At 52.2% G+C, this 24,880-nt stretch overlaps 1 protein-coding gene across 5 annotated transcripts in view; it reads left to right on the forward strand.

Moving 5' to 3' along the window:
* The window catches only part of PAX2 (paired box 2), a 90,946-nt gene that overhangs the window by 48,862 nt on the left and 17,204 nt on the right, over positions 1–24,880 (forward strand). For 4 of the 5 annotated variants that reach the window (XM_047702974.1, XM_047702975.1, XM_047702970.1 and 1 more), the window contains exons 7-9: positions 462–530; positions 19,504–19,679; positions 22,080–22,206. In XM_047702974.1, coding sequence (XP_047558930.1) covers positions 462–530; positions 19,504–19,679; positions 22,080–22,206 — 372 coding nt within the window. The remainder of the gene's footprint in view (positions 1–461; positions 531–19,503; positions 19,680–22,079; positions 22,207–24,880) is intronic. The other variant, XM_047702972.1, reaches the window with a different exon arrangement.

The following is a 24,880-nucleotide window of genomic DNA, read 5'->3' on the forward strand; positions in this document are numbered from 1 at the left end:
TTGGGTGAAAAGGGGCATGGAATGCCTGTACAGGGCAGGTGTGCAGTCTTCTGGGTAGTGTATATACTTGAAGAGACAACCAGGTGTGAGCAGGTGTGTGTCCGCCAGCACTATCGAGCAGAGAGAGCTCTAGGCCAGGCCTGAGCCTTTGAAGCCTCCGCCGTCCGAGTCCACAGGTGTATAGAGTGTCACCCAAAAGACCCCGTAGGCACCACCTTGCATTCTGGAGGCAAAAGGATGGGCTGTCCTGAGCCTGCCTCCTGGTTTGCCTGGGGCCTAAGGCCGGGGAGACTGAGGCTGGGAACCCTTACACCCTCAGGCTGTGTGGGAGTTGTCACTCAGAAACCTCACAGCCCTTGCAGGAGGAGCCTGGTCTCCTAATCTCCGGGTCTTGTCCCCAGTCTTCTACCTGCCTGTCTTTCGGGATCTCTCAGTGTCTGTCTGTCTCTTATTTGCTCCAGTCGAGGTATACACTGATCCTGCCCACATTAGAGGAGGTGGAGGTTTGCATCTGGTCTGGACTTTAAGAGGTATGGGGGACAGAGGGAATATGGCGTGGGGGTCAGGGGACAGAGCTGGGGGGTGGCGGTTAGAGATAATTCAGAGGGTGGGCTCCTAAGAGCCAGGGAGCGGAAACGAGGAGGTGGGTCAGGCTTCCACTGGGAAACCAAGAGGCTAACAGAGTCTCAGGGCTCGGATCACTTAGGCCACGGGCCACTGCCGGGTTTGGGGGCTAAGGCCCCAGCAGCCTGGAGGGTCAGACACTCCGTGGATGGGGGGCACTTTTTCCAGCCCTTGGAAAAACAAAGAGCAGATCGGGTAGTAAAACAAAAGCAAAGGAGACCTGGAAGCACCTGACAGCCCTAATTCATCACGGCCCAAGTTTTTTCCTGTGTTCCCATTATATTTGTTTGTAAAAGTGGAAATCAATTTTGAAGGTAATTTTCTGGAAAGAATGGAAGGGAGGTGGGAGGGCCGGATAAGGCAGAGATGGTAAAAGGAAAAATTTAGGCCAGGCACAGCCCAGGGGCAGCTCTTGGCAAGGTGAAAGAAAATTGCATATTCAATCTCCATCCATGAATCTCCCTCACTGCTGCCCGCCTCCTGCTTGAAAACAATGAAGGCTTTTTCCCAACGCTGGGCAGGGCCTCGGTATCAGCCTCACTTTAACTTCAGGGTCATTAATTCCCTGATTATTGAAGGAGAAGAGAGGGTTGCAGCATCGTCAATTTCGAAGGCACACCCCCCGCCACCACCACCACCCTCCATGTGATGAGCCCTGGCTGGGCTGGGGTGGGGGCAGCCGGGGTGAGGTGAGGTGTTGTTTCCAAAGAGCAAAGGGGTGGGGAGGGAGGAAATGGGGAGCCAAGCGGACTGGGGGGAAGGCAGGCAGGAGGAGGGTGGAGGAAGGCAGTCATTACTGAATACCTCTGTTGTGTTGTTATTGCAAATTAAAAGTAGCATGTTCCACTCCACAGCTATCTTTGGGGAGGGAGGGGCACCAAGGGAGGTGGGGGATCTTATCATTGCTTCTTCAGCAGACCAGCCGTGGTGTCACCGTGTGAGGTGACATTTGAATTTACAATTCCGCTGAGAAAAGCCATTAATTCACAAATTAACATTTCTCCCTCTCCCTCTCTCTTTAACACTCTCTCCCTCTCTCACATGGATGTGCAAGCAATTGAAAAGACAAAGGAAATAGCCTTAAGGAAGAGACTTTACTGCTAGTCTGTCTGTGCTGAGATGGCTCCCCCTGCTTCCAGATAGATAAACCAATTACCTGAGCCACCCTGCTCCTGGCCGCCTGCGCTCGCCTCCTTTTGTAGGCGGCCTCGGTGGCCGGACTACACTCAGGGTAGCTCATTAATGTAAAGCAGGCCTGCCCTGGTCCCCAGTCTCTCTTCCCCACTCTCTTCTTGGAGGGGCAGCGGGAGGAGTGCTGGTGTCAGAAGAGGCAGACGAGGAGGACCCCCCACACACACACCAGGGGAAGAGGAGAGGCTGCCTGGCCCTGGGACTTCCCCTGCGCCTCCTGGAGGAGGCCGGTGGGGGACGGCCGCAGGTGGGCTCTGCTTGGGAGGGTGGCGTGAGTCAGGAGCCAGAGCCTGACTCCCTCTGGCCTTTTGGTCCAGATGCCAAGGATGGCCAGAAGCAGAGAGCAGTCGGAGCGCAGCTTGCGTGGGCAGAACCTAGGGAAGTTTTGCAGAGCGTAGGCCCTGTTAGTGGGACAGGGAGCTGGGAGGGGCTGCCGAGGAGTGTCCAGGAGACACCTTAAGGCTGCACCGTGTTGCAGAATCCTTAACCAGACCCAGCACCTGGGCGCAGCCATGTCTGCATACCCCTTCCTCCTTCCACACCTACGTCCCCAGCCCTCGGCTTCCCTTCTCGAAGAATACCACCCCCTGCCCCACCAACCCAGGAGCACAGAGCCCAGAGCCCAGGGTGGTATGCTCTCGGAACCCTGGTGTCAGCTTCCATCCTGGGCAGGAAATCACAGAACCACTGTGAGAGCTTTCGCTCTCCTCCAGGCTCTGGCCAGGCACTGTAAGAAAACATTTTGCTGGCAGAGGGAAGCCGAACAGAGTTGGAGTTTCTCTAAGGAGAGGTCCTCTGTAGATTATGGCTGAAAGGATATGATTTCACATCCCCATACGACCCGGCCCAGGTCATAGACTCCGCCCTCATAAGGCAGGTCCTGTGAAAGTCCAGAAACCAATCTACATGAAGGCAGTCATCTGTCTGGGCAAGTGTCCGAGTTTTACTGTATCCACAAAGCTCAACCTATGTTCCTTTTCCAACAAATCGTCAAAACCTGGCTAATGTCCACTCCAGTCCGAGAAAGAGTTAAGACACTGAAGAAAAAGAGAAATCCTCTTATGAGCACACACTCGTTGTTATGATTCTATCTTCCCAGTAACCTGGGAGATCAGACCGTTGGTACCCGAGAGGGGAGTTTCTCTGAGATGGATCACCTATTTTAGCCCCATTTTCTGGGGAATGTCGGCCATGAGCCTGTTGAACACTGATCATATTGTTACCCAGAAGTAGGGGTAGGTTATGTTGATATTTTATTTGGCGTCTGTGCACCCGTGGACTTGCTTTTGTCTGTGGGGAAGGACCAGGGTTTGGCCATGGCTCTGTGTACTTGGCCGGGGTGTGTGGATTCGTACGTAAATCTCTGCATTCACCCCAGAGACCGGCAGCCAGATCACTAAACGGTGTGGTTCCCCAGCCAGTTCATGCCATTGTGAAGAGTTATATTTTCTTGATTGAGGAAGACCATTGAGGTCTAGCACGAAAGAGACTTTTCTTCATAAGGAGCTGGGACAGACAGGTCGCCCCTGCGCCCAGGAGAGAATGGACAGATCTGCCATGGAGGGGTTCCCTGTGTCCCTCCACCATTGGAAACCGGGGTGGGGGTAGCGTGGTACCCGAACTTTCCCAGCCAAGGCCTCAGGTCCTCCTGCCGCCCCCTACGTCCGTGCCCTCCTGCGCAAGTGTGTGCACACACCTGTCTTGTCAGAATGTGTCTTCACCTCCTATCTTCCCCACAGCAACCTCCTTCCAGCCCTGAAGGTAGGCATCAGTCTCCTTCCTCCACCGGCAAGGGCACCAGGCGAGAAATCCGCTGCCTCAGCTCTGCCCTTCTCCCCCAAGTGCAGGCTCTGGATGTGGGAGTGAGAAGCCGGGCCCTGCTGACCCTGGGCTCCCCTCCCCAGGCACCTCCTCCTCCTCGGCAGGCCAAGGGGCAGTTGCAAAGGGCAGGGGTGTGGGGGACACTTCAGGAAAAGGGCTTGGGAGGCAGGCAGGCCAGACGGCTGCCTGCCGGAGGAGTGGGTCTGAGCCTGCTGGCTGCACGGAGGAGCCCTGAGCTCAGAGTCTCTTCCCTGCCTGCCTTCCCCAGGCACCACGGTGGCCCACGCCCGCGGGGACCCTCCGGACCCTCCCCATCCTGCCCTGGGGGTGGGCGCAAAGGCAAGGAGGGTGGGGGAGGGCTGGGCCTGACTCTGGGGCTGGGAGACAGATCACGAGCTTCTAGCCGAGTTGCAGGAGAGCCAGTAATTCAAACCATCCTGACCCTTCGGTGAACCTGAACCTGCTGACCTTGACAACACCAGACAAGGGAGGCCTCACAAACCTCAACCTGCACGAAGGCCGCGCCTTCGCTCCCTCCCTTCCTTGGAGCCCCAGGGCCCAGCCTCCAGGTGGCTCCTCATTTGGCTGTCCCCACCATTTGGATGTCCCCACCACATCAGTATCCCTCCCTCCCCGAAGGACACTCCCCCCCCCCCCCCCCCCCCCCCCCGCCTGCCTCAGAACGCTCTCTGTGCTCGAGGCTCCACTGGAGACCCTCCTCGCACCTCGCAGGGGGGCCCCCCACCGCCAGGCCCAGGGGTTCTCCTTTAAACACGGCTTTCACACCCTGTGCATTCTCCTCCTGCCTGAGCCTTGATCTTTTTCAGAAGTACTGGCTATAGTATGCGTGTGTGCGTGCACACGCAGGTGTGCGCATGTGGGGTCTGGGTGCACACAAGGGCAGGGATAAAATGTGATCAAGACAGAGCAGGCAGAGGAGGGAAGAAAAGCCCAAGGAAAGCAGCCCCAGGAACCTGCATTAAGGTAAATGCAGTTTATGAAGTTTATGCTTCCCTCCTAGGGAGAGCTGGATTCCATTCAACAGCCTCTCAGAGCCTGGCAAACAGCTCCTGAAGCAGAAAGTACGGGCAGGAGCTCAGGCAAGCCAGTGACAGAGGGAGGGATGCATAGACTCTCTCTCTCTCTTCTTGTCCACGGGCTCACACAGATTTCCCTAGCCTCCAGCTGACTGCAAAGTCTAGATGGAGGGGGTGCAGATGGTGTGTTTGGTAGGAGTGACTCTAAGAGCTTCACTTTCCTTCCCTCTCACCTGCCCAGCACCCCCCCGCCCCAATCTTCCTCTCCTTTGGTGGTGTGGCCCACCCAGACACACAACCAGTGAGCAGACTGGTGGCATGGCAAGCGGGACTGAGGGCTGCGTGGACCCCTGGGACAGCCGGCCTGTAAAAGCTGTTCTGTGTGAGGGGCAGTGGGGACGGTCTCAGGCAGATCGTTGTGGTAAAAGGGACCAGAATGTGGTCTCCCAGGAAGCTATCTTTTTTCTGACACTGGGATTCCTTTTCTCTGGTATCTTGGTCTAGGCCAGCTGGGTACCTTGTAGATCCTGAAGACAGCTGTTGGAGTCTCTTAAGGAGAAACAGAGACAGTGTATTTTTTTCCTGGGACTTCAAAGAAAATGAATGATTGGCAAGATTAAGGATAAGGGCTCTCAGAGGGACTTATGAGCAAGGTGGGCTATCTGCTCTTCTGGGGGTTTCTTTGTGTGCACAAGCACATGGGTTCACGTGTGCATATACTAATCATGTAAATGGGCTGGAGTCATTGACTTTGGAAGAAAGGGGAGTGTGTAGTAAAGGCCTTCACTCTGACCCTTGGGGTTGACATTCCCTTGCTTCGGTGACAGGCCTTAGCTGGGGATGGGACACAGGGAGGGGAAGTCTGTCTCCTGCCTCTCCCCAGGAACTTGGTGTCCCTGTTCAAGTTCCACCAGGAGCTGGGACAGAGGAGGATAGCAGAGGTAGAGTCATGCAAAGGCGGACTGTGGAGGGAAAAAGAGTTGAAAGAAAAGCGAAGGATGGGCAGAAATTGCTGATTATGGAGAATGCTCTGGAAGCCAGGAGATGCCAGGCATGGAGGGAGGCAGAAACTGGCCAAGGATGGCTTTCGCCCTTTCTCTCCCCTTCTCTCTCCTCTCCCCTCCCTCCTCCCCTCCCTCCCTCTCCTCATCCCTCCCCTCTTCCCGCCACACATCTTTATTGGTTCTGGTAATAGCGTTGATTTGCATGTCAGGCAAAGCCTTGCTACACACACAGAAAGAAAACCCCAGCCGTGGAGGCTGGCAGTGTCAGCTCTCGCTGTTGTTCGACAGTGTAAAATTAAATTAATAAAGCCCCCAACACAGGAAAACATAACAGGAAATTAATGGCCTTTACTGTCGCTCTGATGCAGTCATTTGCAACCCTGCTTTCCGCACCAAAGACTTCATAAATGCAAGCAGTTTCTCTAAACAAGCATACTTAGGGCGGCCTGCTATGTAATTTTTCGCCTTGCTTGTGTCCTTTGAGCTAACAAAGCCCCCTTCCCTCCTGGCTCTAGAGAGGTTTCTAACTGGTCCTGGCCCCAGCTGGAACCCAGAACCAGGCAGGAGGCCCCAGCCCTGTCCTGAGAGCCCACATAGGGCTGGAGGAGACTCATCCCCACACAGACAGACAGACGCTGGGCCAGCCCTCCTTCCCCACCGAGGGCCAGGGAGCCTGGAGCCCTAGCCTCTGCCAGCCGGCCAGCAGGAAGGCACAGCGCCCGCTCTCAAGCAGGAAAGTTGATCACTCTGGGGAATTCACCCAAACCCACCCAGGGCTCACCCTTCCCCTTTATCTGTACAGTTCAGTTCTCTCTTCACTGCCTGTTCACTCCCCTCCTGTCATTGCCTCTGGTCACCCCTTCCCTCCCACTTTACCTCTGCCTGCTCCCCCTCCCACTTCCTAGATGGGTCACAGGCACTCACGCACTCACGCACTCACGGTGGCTGACAGCCGTGGGGGCTCTTGCCCTTCTTTGCTACAGGTGCCTGGGGATTTGGGGATGAGGGCGGACTAGCTTATTCAGAAGGGGGGAGGTCACTGTACTGGTATAATTCTCTGGAGGTCTAGGTCTCCCCTCTACTGTTTGGTGAAGAACTGTGAGGGTCACGCCTCTGTCCTCAGGCAGATTTCCTATAAGCTGTTTCAGACAGCTGAGAGTCTGTGGTTTTCCTTTGGTGTGTAAATAGTGGAATATTGAGAAAACTTACATCTCTGGCGAGCTTTGTATCAGTGTGGGTTCAAGTGCCCACTGTGTTGGGATGTATGAGAGGAAAAAATAACCAGGAGGACAGGAGTCTCCAGGAATTTATAATCTACTGGGGGAGGCAAGGCTATCACACATCAGACAATAAGCTATTAATTAAATGCTGAACCATGTGGCCAAGCATTCACTAGGCATCCAGGGAAGTGGCTAGAACAAGCGGGAGTTGGGACTTGAGCCCCAGAGTACCTAAGATGCGGAGAGACTGTCTCCAGAGACCCCTCCCAGGTGAAAGGAGATCATTTGCTGGGCTGAGGATGGTGACAAGGCAAAGTATCAGATTCATAAAGGTCATCTGGTCTTATCCTTCACTCCCATAGAACTCTCCCTTCCCACAGTTCTGGCTGACGGGCCACAGCCCCTGCCTGCACATAGGACATACATGGACAGTTGTCGTTGTTAACAGCACTACCTTGATTCTGAGTCAGGGTAGTGTTGAGGGAAAAACCTTGAAAGCCAAATGTCTGGCTGTGGGGTCCGTCTGCTCTCCTTACTGGTTGTGGGACCTTCGGCTATTTACATGATCTCTCTGAATCTCAGATTCCTCCTCTTTAAAATAGAGACAACAATATTCACCACTTAGAGTGATGGTAAAGTTCTCCCTTTGATGCCCTTTCTTCTCTCCCTCCTTTCCTCCCTTCTTTCCATCTGTCCCACCTGGTTTGCTGAGCCCCCGGGTGAATTTTAGTTTCTCACATGATGTGGTCCCTGCACTGGAGGAAGGCTTCCCACCATCCTGGTTGCCCATATCTAAATTCACTCTTGACAGTTAAAGTCTCTCCTACGTGCCCAGTGAACCCTAGAGGCTGTCTGGCCAATACCAAGAATGGTAGAACCATGGTCACTCTCCATCTGGAGATTCTGCCTCCATGACGTAACCCAAGATTACATTCGATTTTTTTTTTAAGATTTTTTTTATTTATTTATGTGACAGACAGAGATCACAAGTAGGCAGAGAGGCAGGCAGAGAGAGAGGAAGAAGCAGGCTCCCCGCTGAGCAGAGAGCCCGATGCGGGGCTCGATCCCAGGACCCCGGGACCATGACCCGAGCCGAAAGCAGAGGCTTTAACCCACTGAGCCACCCAGGCGCCCCTACATTCGATTTTTTTTTAGCAGCTCTGTCAGACTCAAGATCATATCGAGTTCGTGGTCAACGAAAACCTCGAGATCTTTTTCACATCAATTGCTATCAAGCCAGGTCTACCCCATTCTGCACTTGGATAATTGATTTTTTTTTTTAAACTAAACATAGGGCATTCCATTTATCCCTGTTGAATTCCATCTTGTTGGTTTGGGCTCTTAATTCTACCTGCTTAAGATCATAAGGGTGTCTTCTGTAGCATCATCCTAATCGGGTTTTTTTTACAAGAATTATTTGCCTTGGGGCACCTGGGTGGCTCAGTCGGTTAGGTTAAGCGTCTGCTTTCAGCTCAGGTCATGATCTCAGGGTCCTGGGATTGAATCCTGCATCGGTCTCTCTCTCTAGCGGCGAGTCTGCTTCTCCCTCTCCCTCTGTGCTCTCTCCCAAATAAATAAATTTAAAAAAAATCTTCAAAAAAAATGATTTGTCTCTACAGTAAAGGAGAGACAGTGGCCCACCAGTGGAAGCTTCCCTCCTGGTTGCAGTAAATGAATGCTTTGGGTACTACTAAGCCCAGCAGCCATCAAGCATTTCACTTTTCTTCATCCTGCCCATAAAATTAGGAAGGGGATTCTCTGTGAAATGTTAACATTCACCACATCCACAGCATTTTCTCAATCAATTAAAAATACAACTTAAGTTGATGAGCAGATCGAGTGCCTGCTATGTATAAAACATGGCGGGACTGGTTTACAAAAGTGAATAGAATGCAGTTCTTTGAGAAGCTTCTAATCTAGTAGGGAGGTAAACATGCGCATCATTATACAAGCAGAATGCGATAGATGCTATGATCAAGGTATAAAGTGCTATGATGAGTGTTTAAAAAAGAGAGCGCACACAGTTGCTTCCAATCAGGGCAGTTAAAAGGGGTTTTAGTGGGGTTAGCATCTGATCTAAGCATTGATAGCTAATGAATGTGCCACAACTTCTTCTTGGTGGGTGCAGGCAGGTTCCGGGGTATCCCCATGTTTTTCCCAGGGCCCACACATTAACTGTATAACAATGTCTTCTAAAAGATTTCCTGACCCTAGCATTAAATTTATTAGAGCGTTATTTGCATGAACCCCCCTCCCCTTTGCAAGGAAGATGGCATTGGGCTTTGTCACTGCCTCATGATTTCATTGTGATTTCTCAAGGATTACCAGCAAAAAATTTAGGATCCTATCCACTTTCTCCTGGAGGGTGCCGGTAGATGAATTATCTGAGCCCAGGGAAAGTTAAGTACATTGAAATAGAGAAGAGTTACCTGGCTGGCCCCCTGCTGATGTGGGCAACTCATGCTGGTCCAATTTTGAAGATTTTGCTTTGGTGGAGAAGAAGGCAAACAGAGGGAGGGAGGGTCGAGAGGTTCTGCCTTCTCCCCCCCCTTTTTTCTTTCTTACTCCCCTTGCCAAGTACTGAACCTAAGCCTGCCTTTTTGTTCTCTCTTCAGACATAGCTACGAAATCCCTTTTCTGTTGTCTCAGCTTGTTCTGACCTTTTGTCTTCCTGACAGGTTCACGCTACTCTCATATCCATCCTTGGTTATGGTCCCCTCCTTCCATCTGTTGTGTCCTTTTTAAAAGGGAAAAAAATAACTTTTGTCTGATAATGAGTGTCACACATGCTCATTGGAAGGTAGTTGGAAGATACAGTAAGTTTTTTAAAAGAAAAACCACCCATAATCTCATCACTGAGAGATAACCACTGTTAGAATTTGGTATAGTCTTTATGATATTTTTTTCCCTTCCGTGCATATATAATTTTTTATCAAAATTGGAATGATACTGTATATACAGCTTGTGTCTTGCTATTTTCACTTAACATTATATAGGACCATTTTCACATATCATTAAATATTCTTTGAAAACATGATTTTTTAATGGCTGCATAATCTTCCACTGTTCAGTGTACATGTCCTTTTAAAATCTAGGCTCATCATATTTTAAAGCTTATCCGTGTGCAACAGCAATGATTTTTCCTTAAATGTCCTTCTCTTTCAACCCTTCCCCCACTCAAGTCCCTTTACTTTGTCAGGTTGATTATTTGAGCTTGTAAAGGTGGAATTTCATTTTTAGAGCACCCTGTCCTTACGGAATTATACTCCCTTGTAGAATCTCTTGCCATGGAATCACAAGACCATTCTTTCCCTCCCTGTGTAGCAGTTTGCTTTCCTTAAGTTGGATTCTGTCCAATGCCTCCTTCGCCGGCTACTGTCAACTCTAGACATGCTTGCTTTCTCCGCAGATCCCCATCACTTCCCTTTTATCGTTTTTTTTTTTAAGATTTTATTTATTTATTTATTTATTTATTTGACAGAGATCACAAGCAGGCAGAGAGGCAGGCGGGGGGATGGGGGAGGTGGGAGGGAGAGCAGACTCCTGGCTGAGCAGAGAGCCGGATGCAGGGCTCTATCCCAGGAGCCTGAGATCATGACCTGAGCCGAAGGAAGAGGTTTTAACCCACTGAGCCACCCAGGTGCCCCGCCTTTTATTGGTTTTTGTCTCTTGGTCAGAATTAAGCAGCTTGGAATAGTGAAAAGGGCATTGGGCATTGAGAACCTTGGTTCCCATCTTAAAGATCACCAGCTGGGTGACATGGGAAAATTACTCAATCTTCTGAGCGTTTTGTTTTGTTTTGTTTTGTTTTTTTTGGTCTCTAAGAGGGAATCCGATTAAATGATCATCTCCATGATAATTTGCAGCTGTAAAATGCAGTGACACTGAATCCAGAGTAGCAACTCACTTCGTTGTTTCTTTTTTCTTCTAAAAGGTAAACTGTTAAGCAAAGCAAGTTAAGAGGTCATCTACCTTTGCTTCTGGAATTCTGTTAGATGAACCAGCCAATATTCCTTTTTTTTTCTTTTAATCATCTCTGGCCCTATGCTAGATTTACGAAGATGAAAAAGATGAGTCCCTGCCTTCGAAATAGTCACAGTTTAGTGGAGAAAACAAACATTAAAAAAACAACCATAAGGAGCGCCTGGGTGGCTCAGTGGGTTAAAGCCTCTGCCTTTGGCTCAGGTCATGATCTCAGGGTACTGGCATCAAGCCCCTGCATCAGGCCCCCCCACCAGCCCCCTCATCAGGCTCTCTGCTCAGCAGGGAGCCTTGCTTCCTCCCTCTCTCTCTGCCTGCCTCTCTGCTTACTTGTGATCTCTGTCTGTCAAATAAATAAATAAAATCTTAAAAAAAAAAAAGACAATGATACATATAGATTCTAAATTTGGCTCTGCCACTTACTGGCTGTAGTAGGTAATTTGGGGTAAGTTACTTAACTTTTCCATCCCTTGGTTTCTCTGGGTTACGAACTTAAGCTGCCACCAGCATATTGCCTGTGTTTCTTCTGCCTCTTGCATCACTTGTTAGCTGTGTAAACTTAGGAAAGTTCTGGAACCTCTGCACGTCATTTCCTCACCTACGAAATGGAGATAATAATAGAAGCTTCCTGCTTAAGTTCTGGTGAAAATTAAATGAGTTAATATATGTACAATTCTTAGATGAGTGCCTAATATATAGTAAGCACTTAATGTTAGCCGCTGTTATTATAAGGATTAAGTCAGTGTCTATATGTTACGCATAGTGTCTGCTACTGTAATAGGAACTGGATCAATTTCAGTTATTATTATTATTTCTACAATAGAGGTTTGGATAGATGGCAATTGGAACACAGAGAAAGAAGAAATTAATACTGCAGAGGGAGGAGCTAGCCACCCATTGGTGTAACTTTGAGGAAACTCAATCCAGAAGAACTCATGGGACTTGGCCAAGGCCATGTAGCACGTGAGCAACAAAACCAGGATTTCAACTCAGATGTCACTCCTAGTCCAGTGTCCTGTTAGGATCACCAGTGCAGCTTAGTGTCCCTAAAGGCACATGGGTGTCAATGGACACAGCAAGACTGAGGTCAGGCAGGCCAGGCACCTGCCTTTTTCCCCCTACCATGAACTCACTGAGGAGGTGGTCTGGCAGGGCTAGAAGGCCAGGCAGAACCTAGTCTTGCTCAGAGCCTAAGCTTTGGGCCATGTTTCCAAGGGCTTTTTCATGCCCTGTCCTCGGCCACAGCAGACTCATAGGTTGTCCAGTTTAAGGATGGGAGGCACGGGGGAGTGTCATCCCATCTCCTTGGACAAACTGTGTTCCCACCAGTACACTCTCCAGCCTGGGCCTTGCAGCCCTTCCCAGTACAGGGCAGTAGGGCTTTCTTCCTCTCTCCTTTTCCTATTTCTCCTTTCCCCCAAGCTTCCCCTCTTCCTTTCTTCCTCTCTTCCTCCCTCCCCTCCCCTCTCCTCCCATTCTCTCCTCCCTCCCTCGCACTCCTTCCCTTTTTTTTCCCCATCTAGACCCCTCCCTGTGGCCCGAATCCCTGCTCTTGATCCCCTGAGGAAAGCAAAGTAGGGGAGGGGGTGCCTGGAACCCCGCCCGCACCCCATCAGCTGGAAGGCCTGCGTGGCGTGGGGGTGGGGCCGGGCTGCACCAGCGGGCTGCCCTGAATGACAAGCGGGGATATTGATCGCATTCTGAACTCAGCCCAGCCGATAGAAGGTAATTAATGACTCCATTTGCCTCAGTACCGAGGAGAACAATTGAGTTTGAAACTGCAACAACTGGCAGCTGGGGGTGAACCCCTCAGAGGGGGAAGGTAGTGTTAGACAAGGGGGGTGCGGAGCTGACGCCACCGGTCAGAATGGTGGGGAGCAGACGCAGACATTAGCACGGAGCCCCCCACCCCAAACACAGAGAGCCCAGGCCCCTCCAGCGCCCCTGCCCCCTGGGGGCCGAAGCCCCTCATGCAATGATCCTACTTCCTCTGTCCCTTTTCTCTTTTCTTCCTGTCTCGCTTCTTGGAGTCATTTTCTGTCTTCCGATGAAGTAAGACTGACGTCCCCCCGGATTGCTTCCTCTCTGCTGTGTGATCTTGTGCATTTTTTTTTACCCTCCCTCGGCTTGTTCCCTGGTTTGTAAAACTGAACTAATGGTATCTCGTTGGCAAGTGTTGTGTGAGAACTGGAGATGCTACGTGTGAATCTTCTGAAGCCCGCCTGGGACATGGTGTCCATACGTGCTAATGACAATGATGGTGATGACCTTTGACATAAAAGGCAAATTTGGTGGCGAATTTGGAGAGGGCTTCAGAGTCAGACATCCTGAGTTCAAATCCAGCCTCTGCTGCTTAGTCCTTGGCTGTTGTTGAACAAATAATTTTCCTGCTCATCTGAAAAACGAGAAGTACCTCATAAAGTCAAGCGGATTTAATGAGTATATGTAAAAGCTCTAATGTCAGTTTCCCCAGAGGTAGACGTGTGTACTGGGGCTTCGAGAGCTGATGGTAGCATACTTCTTCCCTGTACTTGAAAGATCCCTCTCAAATGCCTAATTCTTACTTCTTGGATCCCACCTCGATTTTGTAGACTTTGATGAGCCTGGGTGTTTTATGACCAAGGAAATGGCATTATTTCATTCTGTCTCTAATCATCTCCCACCCACTTTTTGGTCAGTGCTCAAAACTTTCTCCTGTCCTTTGCAGTGACTACTTTGAGAATTCAGGTAGAAAGTCATCACACAAGGAGGACGGAACACCTTCGTGCCTAGCCCTCACCTTTAGGATGTGGTAGTCAGTGGCTTCTCTCCTGCCCAAGTTGCTGGGCTCTCACTGGACAGCACGATTCATGACTGGCCTGGCCTGGAGTCAGAGAAGGTAGAGAATGTAGAAGGTAGGGCTCTGCTCCCAGCAAGCCCAGAAGAGATGGGGAGTGACAAGGCTAAGTGAGTGAGATCAGATCCTTTCGCTGGGGGAGTAAATGACATTTTTATTGATGATTCTAGAAGTGGTGCATGCTTATTGTACAAAGTCTGGACAATATGGAAAAACTTAGGTGAGAAGAAATGATCCAGATTTGCTCATGATCCGAAGGTAACCATCGTCAACCATGTTCACAAAGCGGCTCTACTTCTAGTCGAGATGATCTTTGGTTGTGCACCTGTCTTTGTCCCTGTGGAAACTGGGGCACCCCTGCTGGAGCCCCCGCTCTGGACACGGGCTGGGTGGGCTCCTGCTGCCCATTGTAGCTCCGTCCTCAGCTGTCCACGGAGCACCTTCCCGGCGCCAGGCTCTCCGGTGGATATGCCCTTGAGCTAGCCTCCCACTAATCTCTACTTTGTTTGCTCTGAGCTCGTTTCCTCACCAGTAAATAGGGGATCATAATCCCTACCTACCTTGGAGCGTGGTTAGGAAGCCCAGATAACCTAAGATCTGTGAAAGCGTTCTGTTAACTGCTCAGCAAATAGGGAGCAGTCAGAGGAGAAGACAATATGAGCCTTTGTTCCCCCAAAAGAAAAATATTCATCAAAGTTATAGCTCACGGTTTAATTTGATAAATTTATTTATATCCTGCCTTATTCCAAAAAGGACTTGTCGTAGCTCACTGTCCTTGAGAGTGCTCTTGCTGTAGTGGACAAAACACCTGGAATGGGGTCCAGTCCTGAGAGCCCTAGCACCGAGCTGTATGACCTCGAACTGGTCACCTCCCCCTGCTCGCTGCTTACCCCTCCTAGTTTTTCTCACTGTAAAATGAGAAATTTGGACCAAGTCTCCCCTAGTCATTTTCAAACAGTCTGTGCTCAGTCAGCAGAGGGCCACAGGCTGTGTCTTCAGTGTAGGGAGTGTGCAAGGCAGAGAAGTAGGGATGCTAGGAGGGAGACTGTACCCCAGATGGAGTCAAGTGGTCCCCATCTGAGTCCCTGGGTTTAGAACCTGGGCAGCAGGGTGAAATGACTTAGTGGGTAGGCTCTGGGTCAAGCAGACCTGAAGTCAAATCCCGACTGTCACTAACTGACTGCCTACCCTGCCTACCTTGGCTAAGCCATGTAACGTCTTTTTGCCTCAGTTTCCCTCCCTTTCACATAGGTATCACAGTCCTGACCTCACAGGGTTGTGGGGAGGATTCAATGGCATGTAATAAGCTGAGTACTGTGAGCTGCTCATGGACGGTGGTTGGGTCAGGGACAGAAGGAGGACAGGGCTGAATCCCCCACACGCAGGGACTAATTAGCACACGGTCCCTTCCTTGCTCCAGCAGTGTGCGGGGTGAGGTCTTACTAAACCTACAGCAACCACATTTTCCAACCTTTGTCTAAAATAGGGCCTGGCAGTGGGAAAGAGAATTAAAAATCAGAATTGTTCCACAAAGCCCAGGATGTGAGGCCACCATACTCCAGGCCTGTTCTTGGAATCCTGACAGGGGGTTGGCTTATCTCATCAAGATAAAGGCCGAGGGCCTCCTCCCATCAGTTAGGAAAGGACTTCTGTGGAACCAGCTTCCACCGACCCATCTTATCCCACCCCCGCTGTCTGTGACAGGGCCTCAGTGTGGGGAGTCCAATTCAGAGGTTGTCTCTGATCCCTGTTCCCAAGCGACCTCTGCTGCCTTCCTTGGATGGTGGTTCTGCAGCTCCCAGGTCAAGTGCTGCTCTTAACTGGGAAGACGGCGTTCTCTGTCCTTTGGGCAAAGGTACCATAGGTGGGCAGGGTGGTGTTGGTGAGAGGGCCACTGTTAGAAGCTCACCAGCAGTAGGGGTGAGTGAAGAAGGGGCATAAGCCCACCCAAGGCCCTGCTGTGGATCTTCCCACATCCTCTGATTGATAGGGACCTGATAGTCGACTGGGTATTCTGGGGTGCCAAGCCAGTCAGGTGGCCAGTCCAGAGACCTTGGGCCAGGGGTCTGGGTCAGCCATTCATTCAGTCACTCATCAAACGCCTCCTCTATGCCCATGTCTGTGCCCAGCGCTAGAGCCGCAGAGATGAATTCACTCACGGTCTCTGCCCATGGGGAACTCATGGCCTGGCTCTCTGTTGGATCGGGAATCTTCTTGGAGAAGGATGCTCTCTAATTACTCATGCATTTCCTTTCCTGCTTACTCTGAAACCTAGATCAAAATGTGCTTCTGCCTCCTCCTCTGTCTTGGCTGGCTCTGCCAGCGAGCCTTGACTCCCCGGGGCCTAGCAGTGATGTCCCCGTGTGGTTCCATCCCTCTCCTTGTGTCCCCTCTCAGAGTCTCCCCTTGGGAAGTCCCACCGAGAGGGCTCTCTCGCCGTCATCCTCAGGAGGTCTCTGCCTGTGGGTAGTGCTGAGCACCACTTCGTCTTCTCTTCCTTTTCTAGTCTTTTCTTCCATGTTCTCTTTTTGTGTCTGCTCTTCTCTCTTATCTTCTCTTCTGTTTTTCCCCTTCTTCTGCCTCCCCTCCCCCATGCCCATCCAGGCCCTTCCACAGCTGGACACCCAGGTTCCCCGTTCAAGTGACTTCTCCCCAGCCAGCACAAGGCAAGGAGCGTCTTCCCTTCTTCCTCTGCCTGTTTTCTGCCTCTGCCTTTCCTCCTTTCCTGGACTTCTGCTTCTTGAACCTCTGATCCCAGGCTTCTCCCAACCACCTCTCCTCACTCCCTCCCACAATCTCCCCTTGCCTTCATCCTTTCCATCCTTCTCCAGCTGAAGGAAGGGTGCCACCCCTCCTCTGAAGAGAGCCTGCGAGAGCTTCTGGTCCCCATCCTCCATGGCTCCACTGCCCATGCCCTGTCTCTGCACCCCCACCCCCCACTCCCTCCAGAAGTTTCTTTGTGCTCCTTCGTCATTCATCATTACCGCTGCCTTTCCTGCCTCCTCATTGCCTTCTTCTTCCTCTGGGAGTTTCCTCAAGCCTCCTGTAGCCTCTCTTGGGGTTCTCTGCAGGCTCTCATCACACCACCTTCCTTTCCTGATCCTCCAGCACCTGCTTTCTCTCCCTCACCCCTGCGCCCTTCCTCCTCCTCTCCTTCCCTTTGCCCGCCTCCTGCGGCCACCTCTTCCAGTAGCAGGCTTCCCTTCGCCTTTCCGTCCTCCCTCCCCCTTCCACTGCTGCCTCTGTAACCTGTCTTATCACCAGGGCCTGAGTATACAAAAAAATAAATAAATAAAAAGGTCAGTGAGTGGAGGGAGCAGCAATAACCCCTAAAACAGTACTATCAGTGGAACATGATTGATCAATTGAATTCCATAGCGGCTGAAAAATGTGGGATTAAGTAGTGTATTATACGCACAATGAGTTGAGGCATGATGTTCATTTCAAGTTCATTTCGCCGGCCTCTGCCACCAGATCAGGCAATCAATAGGGGCAGCAGATATCATATATCACCTCTCTGCGGGCTGGGGAGAGAGCACCATAATCTCTCGCAAATTTAGAGTGACAGATTTGTCAAGATCTGAAGGGCCCCTGAATAAATGAAGGAAAAGAGACTCCTCCAGCCAGTGACCTGAGGACAAAGCTTCAGTTCAGCCCCCATACACACACACACACACACACACACACACACACACGGTGGAGTCAAGCCACACACAGGCTCAGACACAAATCCACACAGGGGCACGCTGTGAGCCTTCCCACACATATGCACACACCCGGGCACTGAACGCGGGAGCACCTGCTCACAGACAAATGCACACCTTCCTTGCCGGGACCCATTTGACGACACTGCAATAACCGCACACAAAAACACCGCTACCTCGCTCGGCCCGACAGCAGGGATTCCCAAAGGGGTTAGGAGGATTCCAGTGGGAGAGGGTTAGACACAATGAACACGCAAAGAGCTACAGGGGTGGGATCAGGAGACACATCCTTGAAAGAAAAGCAGGCACAGAAGAAACACAGGGCACCTGAGCTCACGCTCCCCATGCGGTGAAACATGCATGTGTGCACACACGCGCGCGTGCACGTGTGCTTGGAAAACAGCTCTCGTTCTGTCACTTACACAAACGCCCACACGTATCTGTCTGGATGTTTACATGTGTACAAATGCGTATACACAGAGAATACCCACATGCAAGGAAAAACTAAGTGTGCCGCACCCTAACTTATATAAGAGAGACACATGCAGTGTCTAAGACAAAATCATTCCAGAGGCTTGCACAGTAAAAAATACAACAACCAAGTTTTGTGCCCGTAGGAATGCAGGGAACATGGAAACCCCATGGAGGCTGGCCCTGTGTCTGTCTCTCCACCTCGCCTTGATCCTGCCCTTCATTTCTCTCTCTTTCACACGCACGTGCGCGTGCGCACACACACACACACACACACACACTTTCTTTGCTTTCCCACCTCCTGAGGAATAGAGTACAGGGAAGGGAAGATAGCGGGTCCCATTTGGAAAGCAGACCCCATGCTCCATCTGGGAGGCCGGAAGAGAGGATGGCTGCGGGTTGAGGTTAATCAATATGTAATATTTTCTATGGTCTCCCGAATGATACTGTACGGTGTTACTGTATATAATGCAATATTGATTATATCATATCGTATAATCACCTATAAACTGATATATATAATAGTCCCAGAGGAACACCCTGAGGCCTCCAGCATGTGCTGGCCCCAGGCCCAAGGCTCTTCTGTGGGTCTTGGGCTGAAGGAAGCCAAGGAGTGGCCACACTGGGGCTGGCAAGGACCCAACCTCGGCTTGGGGAGTTGCCACGTAGATGTTCACAGAGAGAGCCAGTGAGGAGACTTTTAGCTCACTGCGTGCTCTGGAAACTAACAGACAGGATGCAGGGGTGCAGGGATGGGGGGGAGGGGTAGCGGAAAGTCTGGGTAGAGCAGGACCTGGACAGAACTGGCCTGCAGCCCCAGGGAGCAGGCACGAGTGTGGCACCTCCGTGGCTTTTCCTTCACGGAGTGTCTCGGCTCTCTGTGACAACCACAGGAGGAGCCAGGCGCCCATGGGGCTGGCCCCTGTCAGAGGCCTGGCTGGAGTCCAGGTCGGAGACAGAGGCTGAGGAGGGCAGTCTGGGTATAGGAGCACATTCTGGGCACAAAGACACTGTCTTTAGTCTGTCCAAGGCGGGGTCTCGCTCCTCACGTATCACCTGCTGTCCTCCTACTCTGGTCTCTGTCCTGGCCCCACGAGAGCAGAATCCCTCAGCTTGACTTTCAGAGTCCCTCCTCCCTCAGTGGTGAAGTTAATTACTTCACCCAGTCTCCGTGTTACACTCAGCCTCGGAGATTTGATGATTTTCCACCCTTGGAGTCAGTGGAACTGAAATTCATCTCAGAGCCGAGTTCAATTCTCCACAGGCTCGGTAATGCTGGTCTGAGACACCCAGCTCCTCCCCCAGGCTGACCCAGGCCTGGGGACAGAAGGGGTTCTCGGAGACATTCCCTCAGGAGACCCCCTGGCTATAGCTCTGCCAAGTCCTTCCCATACCCCCGGTTGCCCACACTGGGACAACTTGCCTTTCTTTTCCCAGGGCCTTCAGAGGCTCTGGCTTCCCCAGCCAGATTTTGGAGGCATGGTCAGCCCCTGGGTCAGCTGCTCTAGCCTAGAAGCTGGGGGTGAGGGGTCCCAGCAGGGCTAGAAAGTCCCCTTGACCTACTATGCCTGTGCCAGCCTGCGCTGATGCCACCAGTGTCCATGTGTCCTCCAGATGTGTCCGAGGGCTCGGTCCCCAATGGAGACTCCCAGAGTGGCGTGGACAGTTTGCGGAAGCACTTGCGAGCGGACACCTTCACCCAGCAGCAGCTGGAAGCTTTGGATCGGGTCTTTGAGCGTCCTTCCTACCCCGACGTCTTCCAGGCATCAGAGCACATCAAATCAGAACAGGTGAGGAAGGAGCTTTTTTTGGTTTTTTTTTTAAATATTTTATTTATTTATTTGACAGTAAGAGAGAGCACAAGTAGGGGGAGCAGGCAGAGGGAGAAACAGGCTCCCCATTGAGCAGGGAGCCCAATATGGGGCTCCATCCCCGGACCCCGGGATTGTGACCTGAACTGAAGGCAGCAGCTTAATGACTGAGACACCCAGGCACCCCAGGAAGGAGCTTTCTGCTTGCAGAAGTGGACAGGAACGGGGCAGGACAAGGCATCTGAAAAACGTGTGTACCCAGCATCACCCATGTGACATACAGGTATACCACGTGCATGCCAAGTAGACACACTCACACCGAGACGCTATGGTAGTGTTCAGAAAAACTATTATGGTATATGGCAGTTAGAAATGATGAGTTCTGGGTGATAGGTCTTGAGTAAGTCTTGTTCCCTTTCAGAGCCTCAGTTTCCCCATCCATAGAATGGAGGACTTGGGTAAGGTCTAATAGGTCGCTTCTGGCCCTGCCGTTCCATGCATGTGGCATAGAAGACCCAGGACACGTCCTTGTCCTCTTGCCATGTCCCTTGCCTAAATGCCTCGGAGGTCTTATAGAAAGTTTGGGCGAGACCAGGGTGCTTTTCTCGCCCTCGGGGCCTGCCTCCTGCTCCCAAGTCCAGCTGTCCAATGTGACCTGAGGTCGGCTGATGGCCTACCCCTCTGCCCCCATACTTCGTCCAGATGCAGAACGGCCCTGTGCACCACACAGCCCACAACACACCCTCACAATACACAACGTAGACACATCTCCTAACTCCTCACATTTACTCTTGTGCACGTGTTTACACACCACCACAGGCACCTGCTCCCTCCCCCACTCACAGCTCACACTCCTGCTAGCACACGCCCCCCCACCCCATCTGCCAGAAGGGGGGCCTTCTCCCAGACCACAGCTCGGCACACCCCCAGCACCGGCCTCCACCCACACATCCAGAGGGGCCCCAGTGCACACACTCCCATTCCTCCCACACCTGGCCAGGCTCACAGCCACCGCACAACCCCGTCCACTGGGCTTGCACGCGCACACGCACACTCACGCACTCTCACACCCGCGCAGCCCTGCAGGCTCCACGCGGCGCGGTTCCGCTCTAGGACGCCAGAGGCTCCCAGCCACTCGCCTCTCTCTCCGCCCGTCCTTTTATCCCATAAGCTGTTTGTCTTCATAAAACAAAAATCAAAAGTCTTTTTAAGGTGCCCTGAGCCATAAACCAACAAAGGAGGAGCCGGCCGAGGCGGGCGGCTCGGTGCACCCTCCACGAGTCCCCGGCTGTATTACAATGAATAACCTTTATTTACTTTCATTAGACTATTAAACACCAGCACAGTCATTTTTCCCCCTGAAACTCAGAGCAGGGCCCATAAAGCAAATCCGAAGCCTAATTGAGTTCATTTTAATTTCTCTCCGATCACAGCGAATTACTCTGGTGATAAATCAGGGGGCAGCTTCACCCCCAGTAGAAGGCCTAATTTGCAGCTAATTACAAAACTGATTTCTACAGGAAGATCAATACGAGAAGGAATTGGAAATGACGAGGCAATCCCGGCCAGCCAGGGAGGGGAGGGGGCCCTCTGGGGGGGCCAGGAAGTGGAAGGGAAAAAAACGGTCCTGAAAGAGCAGAAAATCAGTTTTAATTTAACGTAATATTAATCAGAGCAACTTTTCCGGCTTTGTGCAAGCTCCTGGTCGGCCCAGCTCCGGGGTCTGGCTGAGCAGTGACGGCAATAAAAAGGCAATTACCCGAGTGTTTCGGGCAGGACACCCTTTCAGAGGCAATGACTGGCCCCCTCCCACCCTTCTGTTAGCCATGTGGACTCTCCCCCTCCCCAATTTCATACCCCAGTGCACAGGCAGAGAGCGAGGGGCCCGTGGGGCTGTCTTTGTTTGTTTTTTAAAAAGGGGGCGCCAGCACCCGATCAGCCAGTCCAGCAGTGCCAGGCCCAAGGTCCCCCTAGGCCCTTCCCCGAGCTCCTGCCTCGGCGGGCCCATCAGGGTCCGCCCCTCCTCCCCAAGACTCCAGGGGGACCTGAGAACACCCCTTGCTTCTCAGCAGGGGGGCCCCAACTGCTACACTCCGCCCTTGGGGCTTTGTCGGCAGGAGAGGCTACAGCAGTTCAGAGAGGGCTGGGATCACCACCACCAACTATCCTCTAGCTACCCCCAGTTGGGTCTCCCCCACCCACACAAAACTCTCCGTCATCTGCTGAGCCCGCCCCTCCCTTGCTCCCCTCCCTCTGCCTGGCCATCTCCTTCCGCCCCATCTGGGAAGGCTCCCTGTCCCTCCCCCCCATCTGCACACTGAGCCCTCTCTCCGCGTGTGCACATCAGTAGAGAGCTGTCGCTTTTCTCTCTTCTCCCAGGGGAATGAGTACTCCCTCCCAGCCCTGACCCCCGGGCTTGATGAAGTCAAGTCGAGTCTATCTGCATCCGCCAACCCCGAGCTGGGCAGCAACGTGTCAGGCACGCAGACATACCCTGTTGTGACCGGTAAGGAGGCTTCCAGAAGGTGGGGGGAGGCACTGATTTCAGTAAGGGCACCTCAGCCTATGCCATCTGGGGCCCAGTGGGACAAGTGGGCCCCTTGTCATGATATCTGCAGAGAGAGCGAGCCTCCGAAAACCAGGGTGCTTCCTGAACAGATGTGTGCAGATGTGAGAAGAAGAGATTGTGGTCAAGGTCTCTGTGTGCTTCCGCCTGGAAAGGTCGAAGCTAGGAGGAGCTCATGCTGGTTCCTTCTGCCCATCCTCTTGCCTCTCTCTTTGCCTTTTCTCTTGCCACCCCCAAGGTGCCCAGAATCAGATGCCTCTTGCTAGGATGTGCACAGAAGAGGGAAGAGGGTAAATAATTTAGGCCAGACTGCGGGGAGGAGGGCGGTGTCCAGCCTCCCTACTGCCATGCCTCCGAGGCTTCTCAGGGGTCCACCTTCTTCTCCTTCTAGGCAGCCTGGGGAGCTGCGGTTTGGGGCTTCAGGGCAGGGCCTCCACCTCCGTGGTTACAGAAAAGCACAATTATTCCATTCGCACTCCCGCTTCCCAGAGAAATCACTGAGACTGAGGCTTGATTTCAAGGCCAGGCAGGGTCAGGCCTGTCCCACAGTCAAGTGCAGGGGAGAGGACATCTAATCCCGCTGTTCCCGTGGATTGGGAACAGGAGAGGCGGCTGGAGGGGAAGCAGGCTGAGGTGTGGTGCAGCGAAGGACCCAGCCAAGGAAGCTCTAGGCCTCAGAGCTGCAGGCTAAGGAAGGCGCCTGGCACTGCAGAAGGGTTTCCGGGCCAGGAAAGTGCCCAAGTGGGAGAAACACACATTGAGGTGTTATTAAAATTCACCTAATTATTCTGGAGACACTAAAGCCAATGTGCCGTTTGTTCCTTGGGAGACAGAATGATTGAGAAGGGTCTCGGTGGGGATTGGGAGACACTGAGGCGTTACCTGCCGAGCGAGGCGTGTGGAGGCGGCCCGGGGACCCAGCGGCGGGCCTGTAGGCAGCCAGCGTCACAGCCGGTGGCAAAGGCAGGAAACAAGGCCCTGGTGCTGGTGTGGAAATGGCCTGAGCAGGGCTCAGGCCTGAGCTGGGCTGTGAGTGGCCATCGAGCTTCCACCTGCGGGCTTAGGAGGGCCTTGTCCTTAACCTTCCCAGGCTGTCCTCAAGACATGTCCTGGTACAGTACAGCTGTTTCTGGCCCAGACAGGGTTGAGCTCTTCAGCTAGGTGATCAGAGATGGAGTTCTGGAAGTATCAGAGACCCGGACGATGCTTTTGGGAGTGACAACCTTGGCTGGGTCAGGGCATAGCCTATTACCAACTGGCCCTCGATATGAGTCCTCCTTGGCCAACGTGGAAGCTCTCTGAGCTTCTGGGTGTTCTGACCCAAGGCAGAGAGATGGTGCAGGCCAGGCCAACTTTCTGATCTGCTGAGAGTTTCAGTGGCCACTTCCTGAAGGTGGCCCAGCCCAGGCCAGGGACAAAAGAGAGCCCAGGAGACTTTTCCCTCATCCCAGCTGTGCTTCTCTGTGCCTGGGACCACACGGTCCAGAAGGCAGGAGCTCCCCGGGGTGGAGAGATGGATCTTCGGGTAGGGTTCCTGCTGCAGGAGAACTCGGGCTGGTACAGAAAAGTGCCTCCACCTTGAGCCTCCCCCGCCCGCCTCCCCCCCATGGCCCTGGAACGGTCCCAGCTCAGCCTGGGAACATCTCCGGCTGATCCATCTGGATCCAAGTGTGAGAAAAGTTCATTTCAGACCCAGCTTGACATTCCCAGGTGGCAAGTTAGCACTAACATCTCAATCTGTATGCGACATTTCAATCAAGCGAGGAGTAACAAAAGCAGAACCATTAACATTCGGAGCTGTTCACCAGTGGTAATGACGGGAAACTCGCTCAGAAACTGGAAATTACCAAAAAGAGAGAAGTGTGTGGAGAGGTGGGGGAGGGGAGGTGAGAGGAGGTGGGGGCAGGGAATGATTTTTCTACACTTAGGCCAAGATCCAATGTTTGGATTAATGGTGCCATTACCAAAGAGAGGGCTGCCGATTATGCTCATTCTTAAAATGTTTTTGCTGGCAATTAAACGGCTGGAGTTATTGATCTTTGTTGATTTTATGTCCTCCTAATTTGCATAATCTATTAAAGATGAATGATTCATGATGTGTTTATTATGGGGACAAACGGAATGTGCTGGAGGTACTACTGTCAAGGTGAGAAACGGGGCAGTGCCCAGAGACTTGATGGGCCACCTCGGGAGTGGGTCCAGCATGGTGGCCTTGGGGCCAGGACTTTATGGGTAGCAGTAAGCAGTGATGCAAGGACAGCAGACACAAGAGACTTGGACTTGGGCTAGGTTCTTCTAGAAAGATCTTGGCATCTGTGAAAACTTCAAGCACAGCTGGCATATGGGAGAGGCTTTGGGAATATTTGTAGACGTTCCCTTTGAAGATTCTTAAAAAGCATATTTTGTTGGAAAATATGAAGGACTTTGGTCAAGAAAGAAAAGGGGAGGCTCTTTCTGGGCAGGTGTGTGCTAACCGTGAGGGAGCAGGGAGGTCGTCTGTGTCCACAGCCTGGCTTGGGTGTGCTAAGGTGTTCCGGGCCCCATCGTCATCCCCTGTGTCTCGGGCACCCGGCTCATCTTCCTCCCTGGGGACAGGCAGCAGAGGCTGTAAACC

This window comes from Lutra lutra, chromosome 14, assembly GCF_902655055.1.
Source record: "Lutra lutra chromosome 14, mLutLut1.2, whole genome shotgun sequence".
NCBI lineage: Eukaryota > Metazoa > Chordata > Mammalia > Carnivora > Mustelidae > Lutra > Lutra lutra.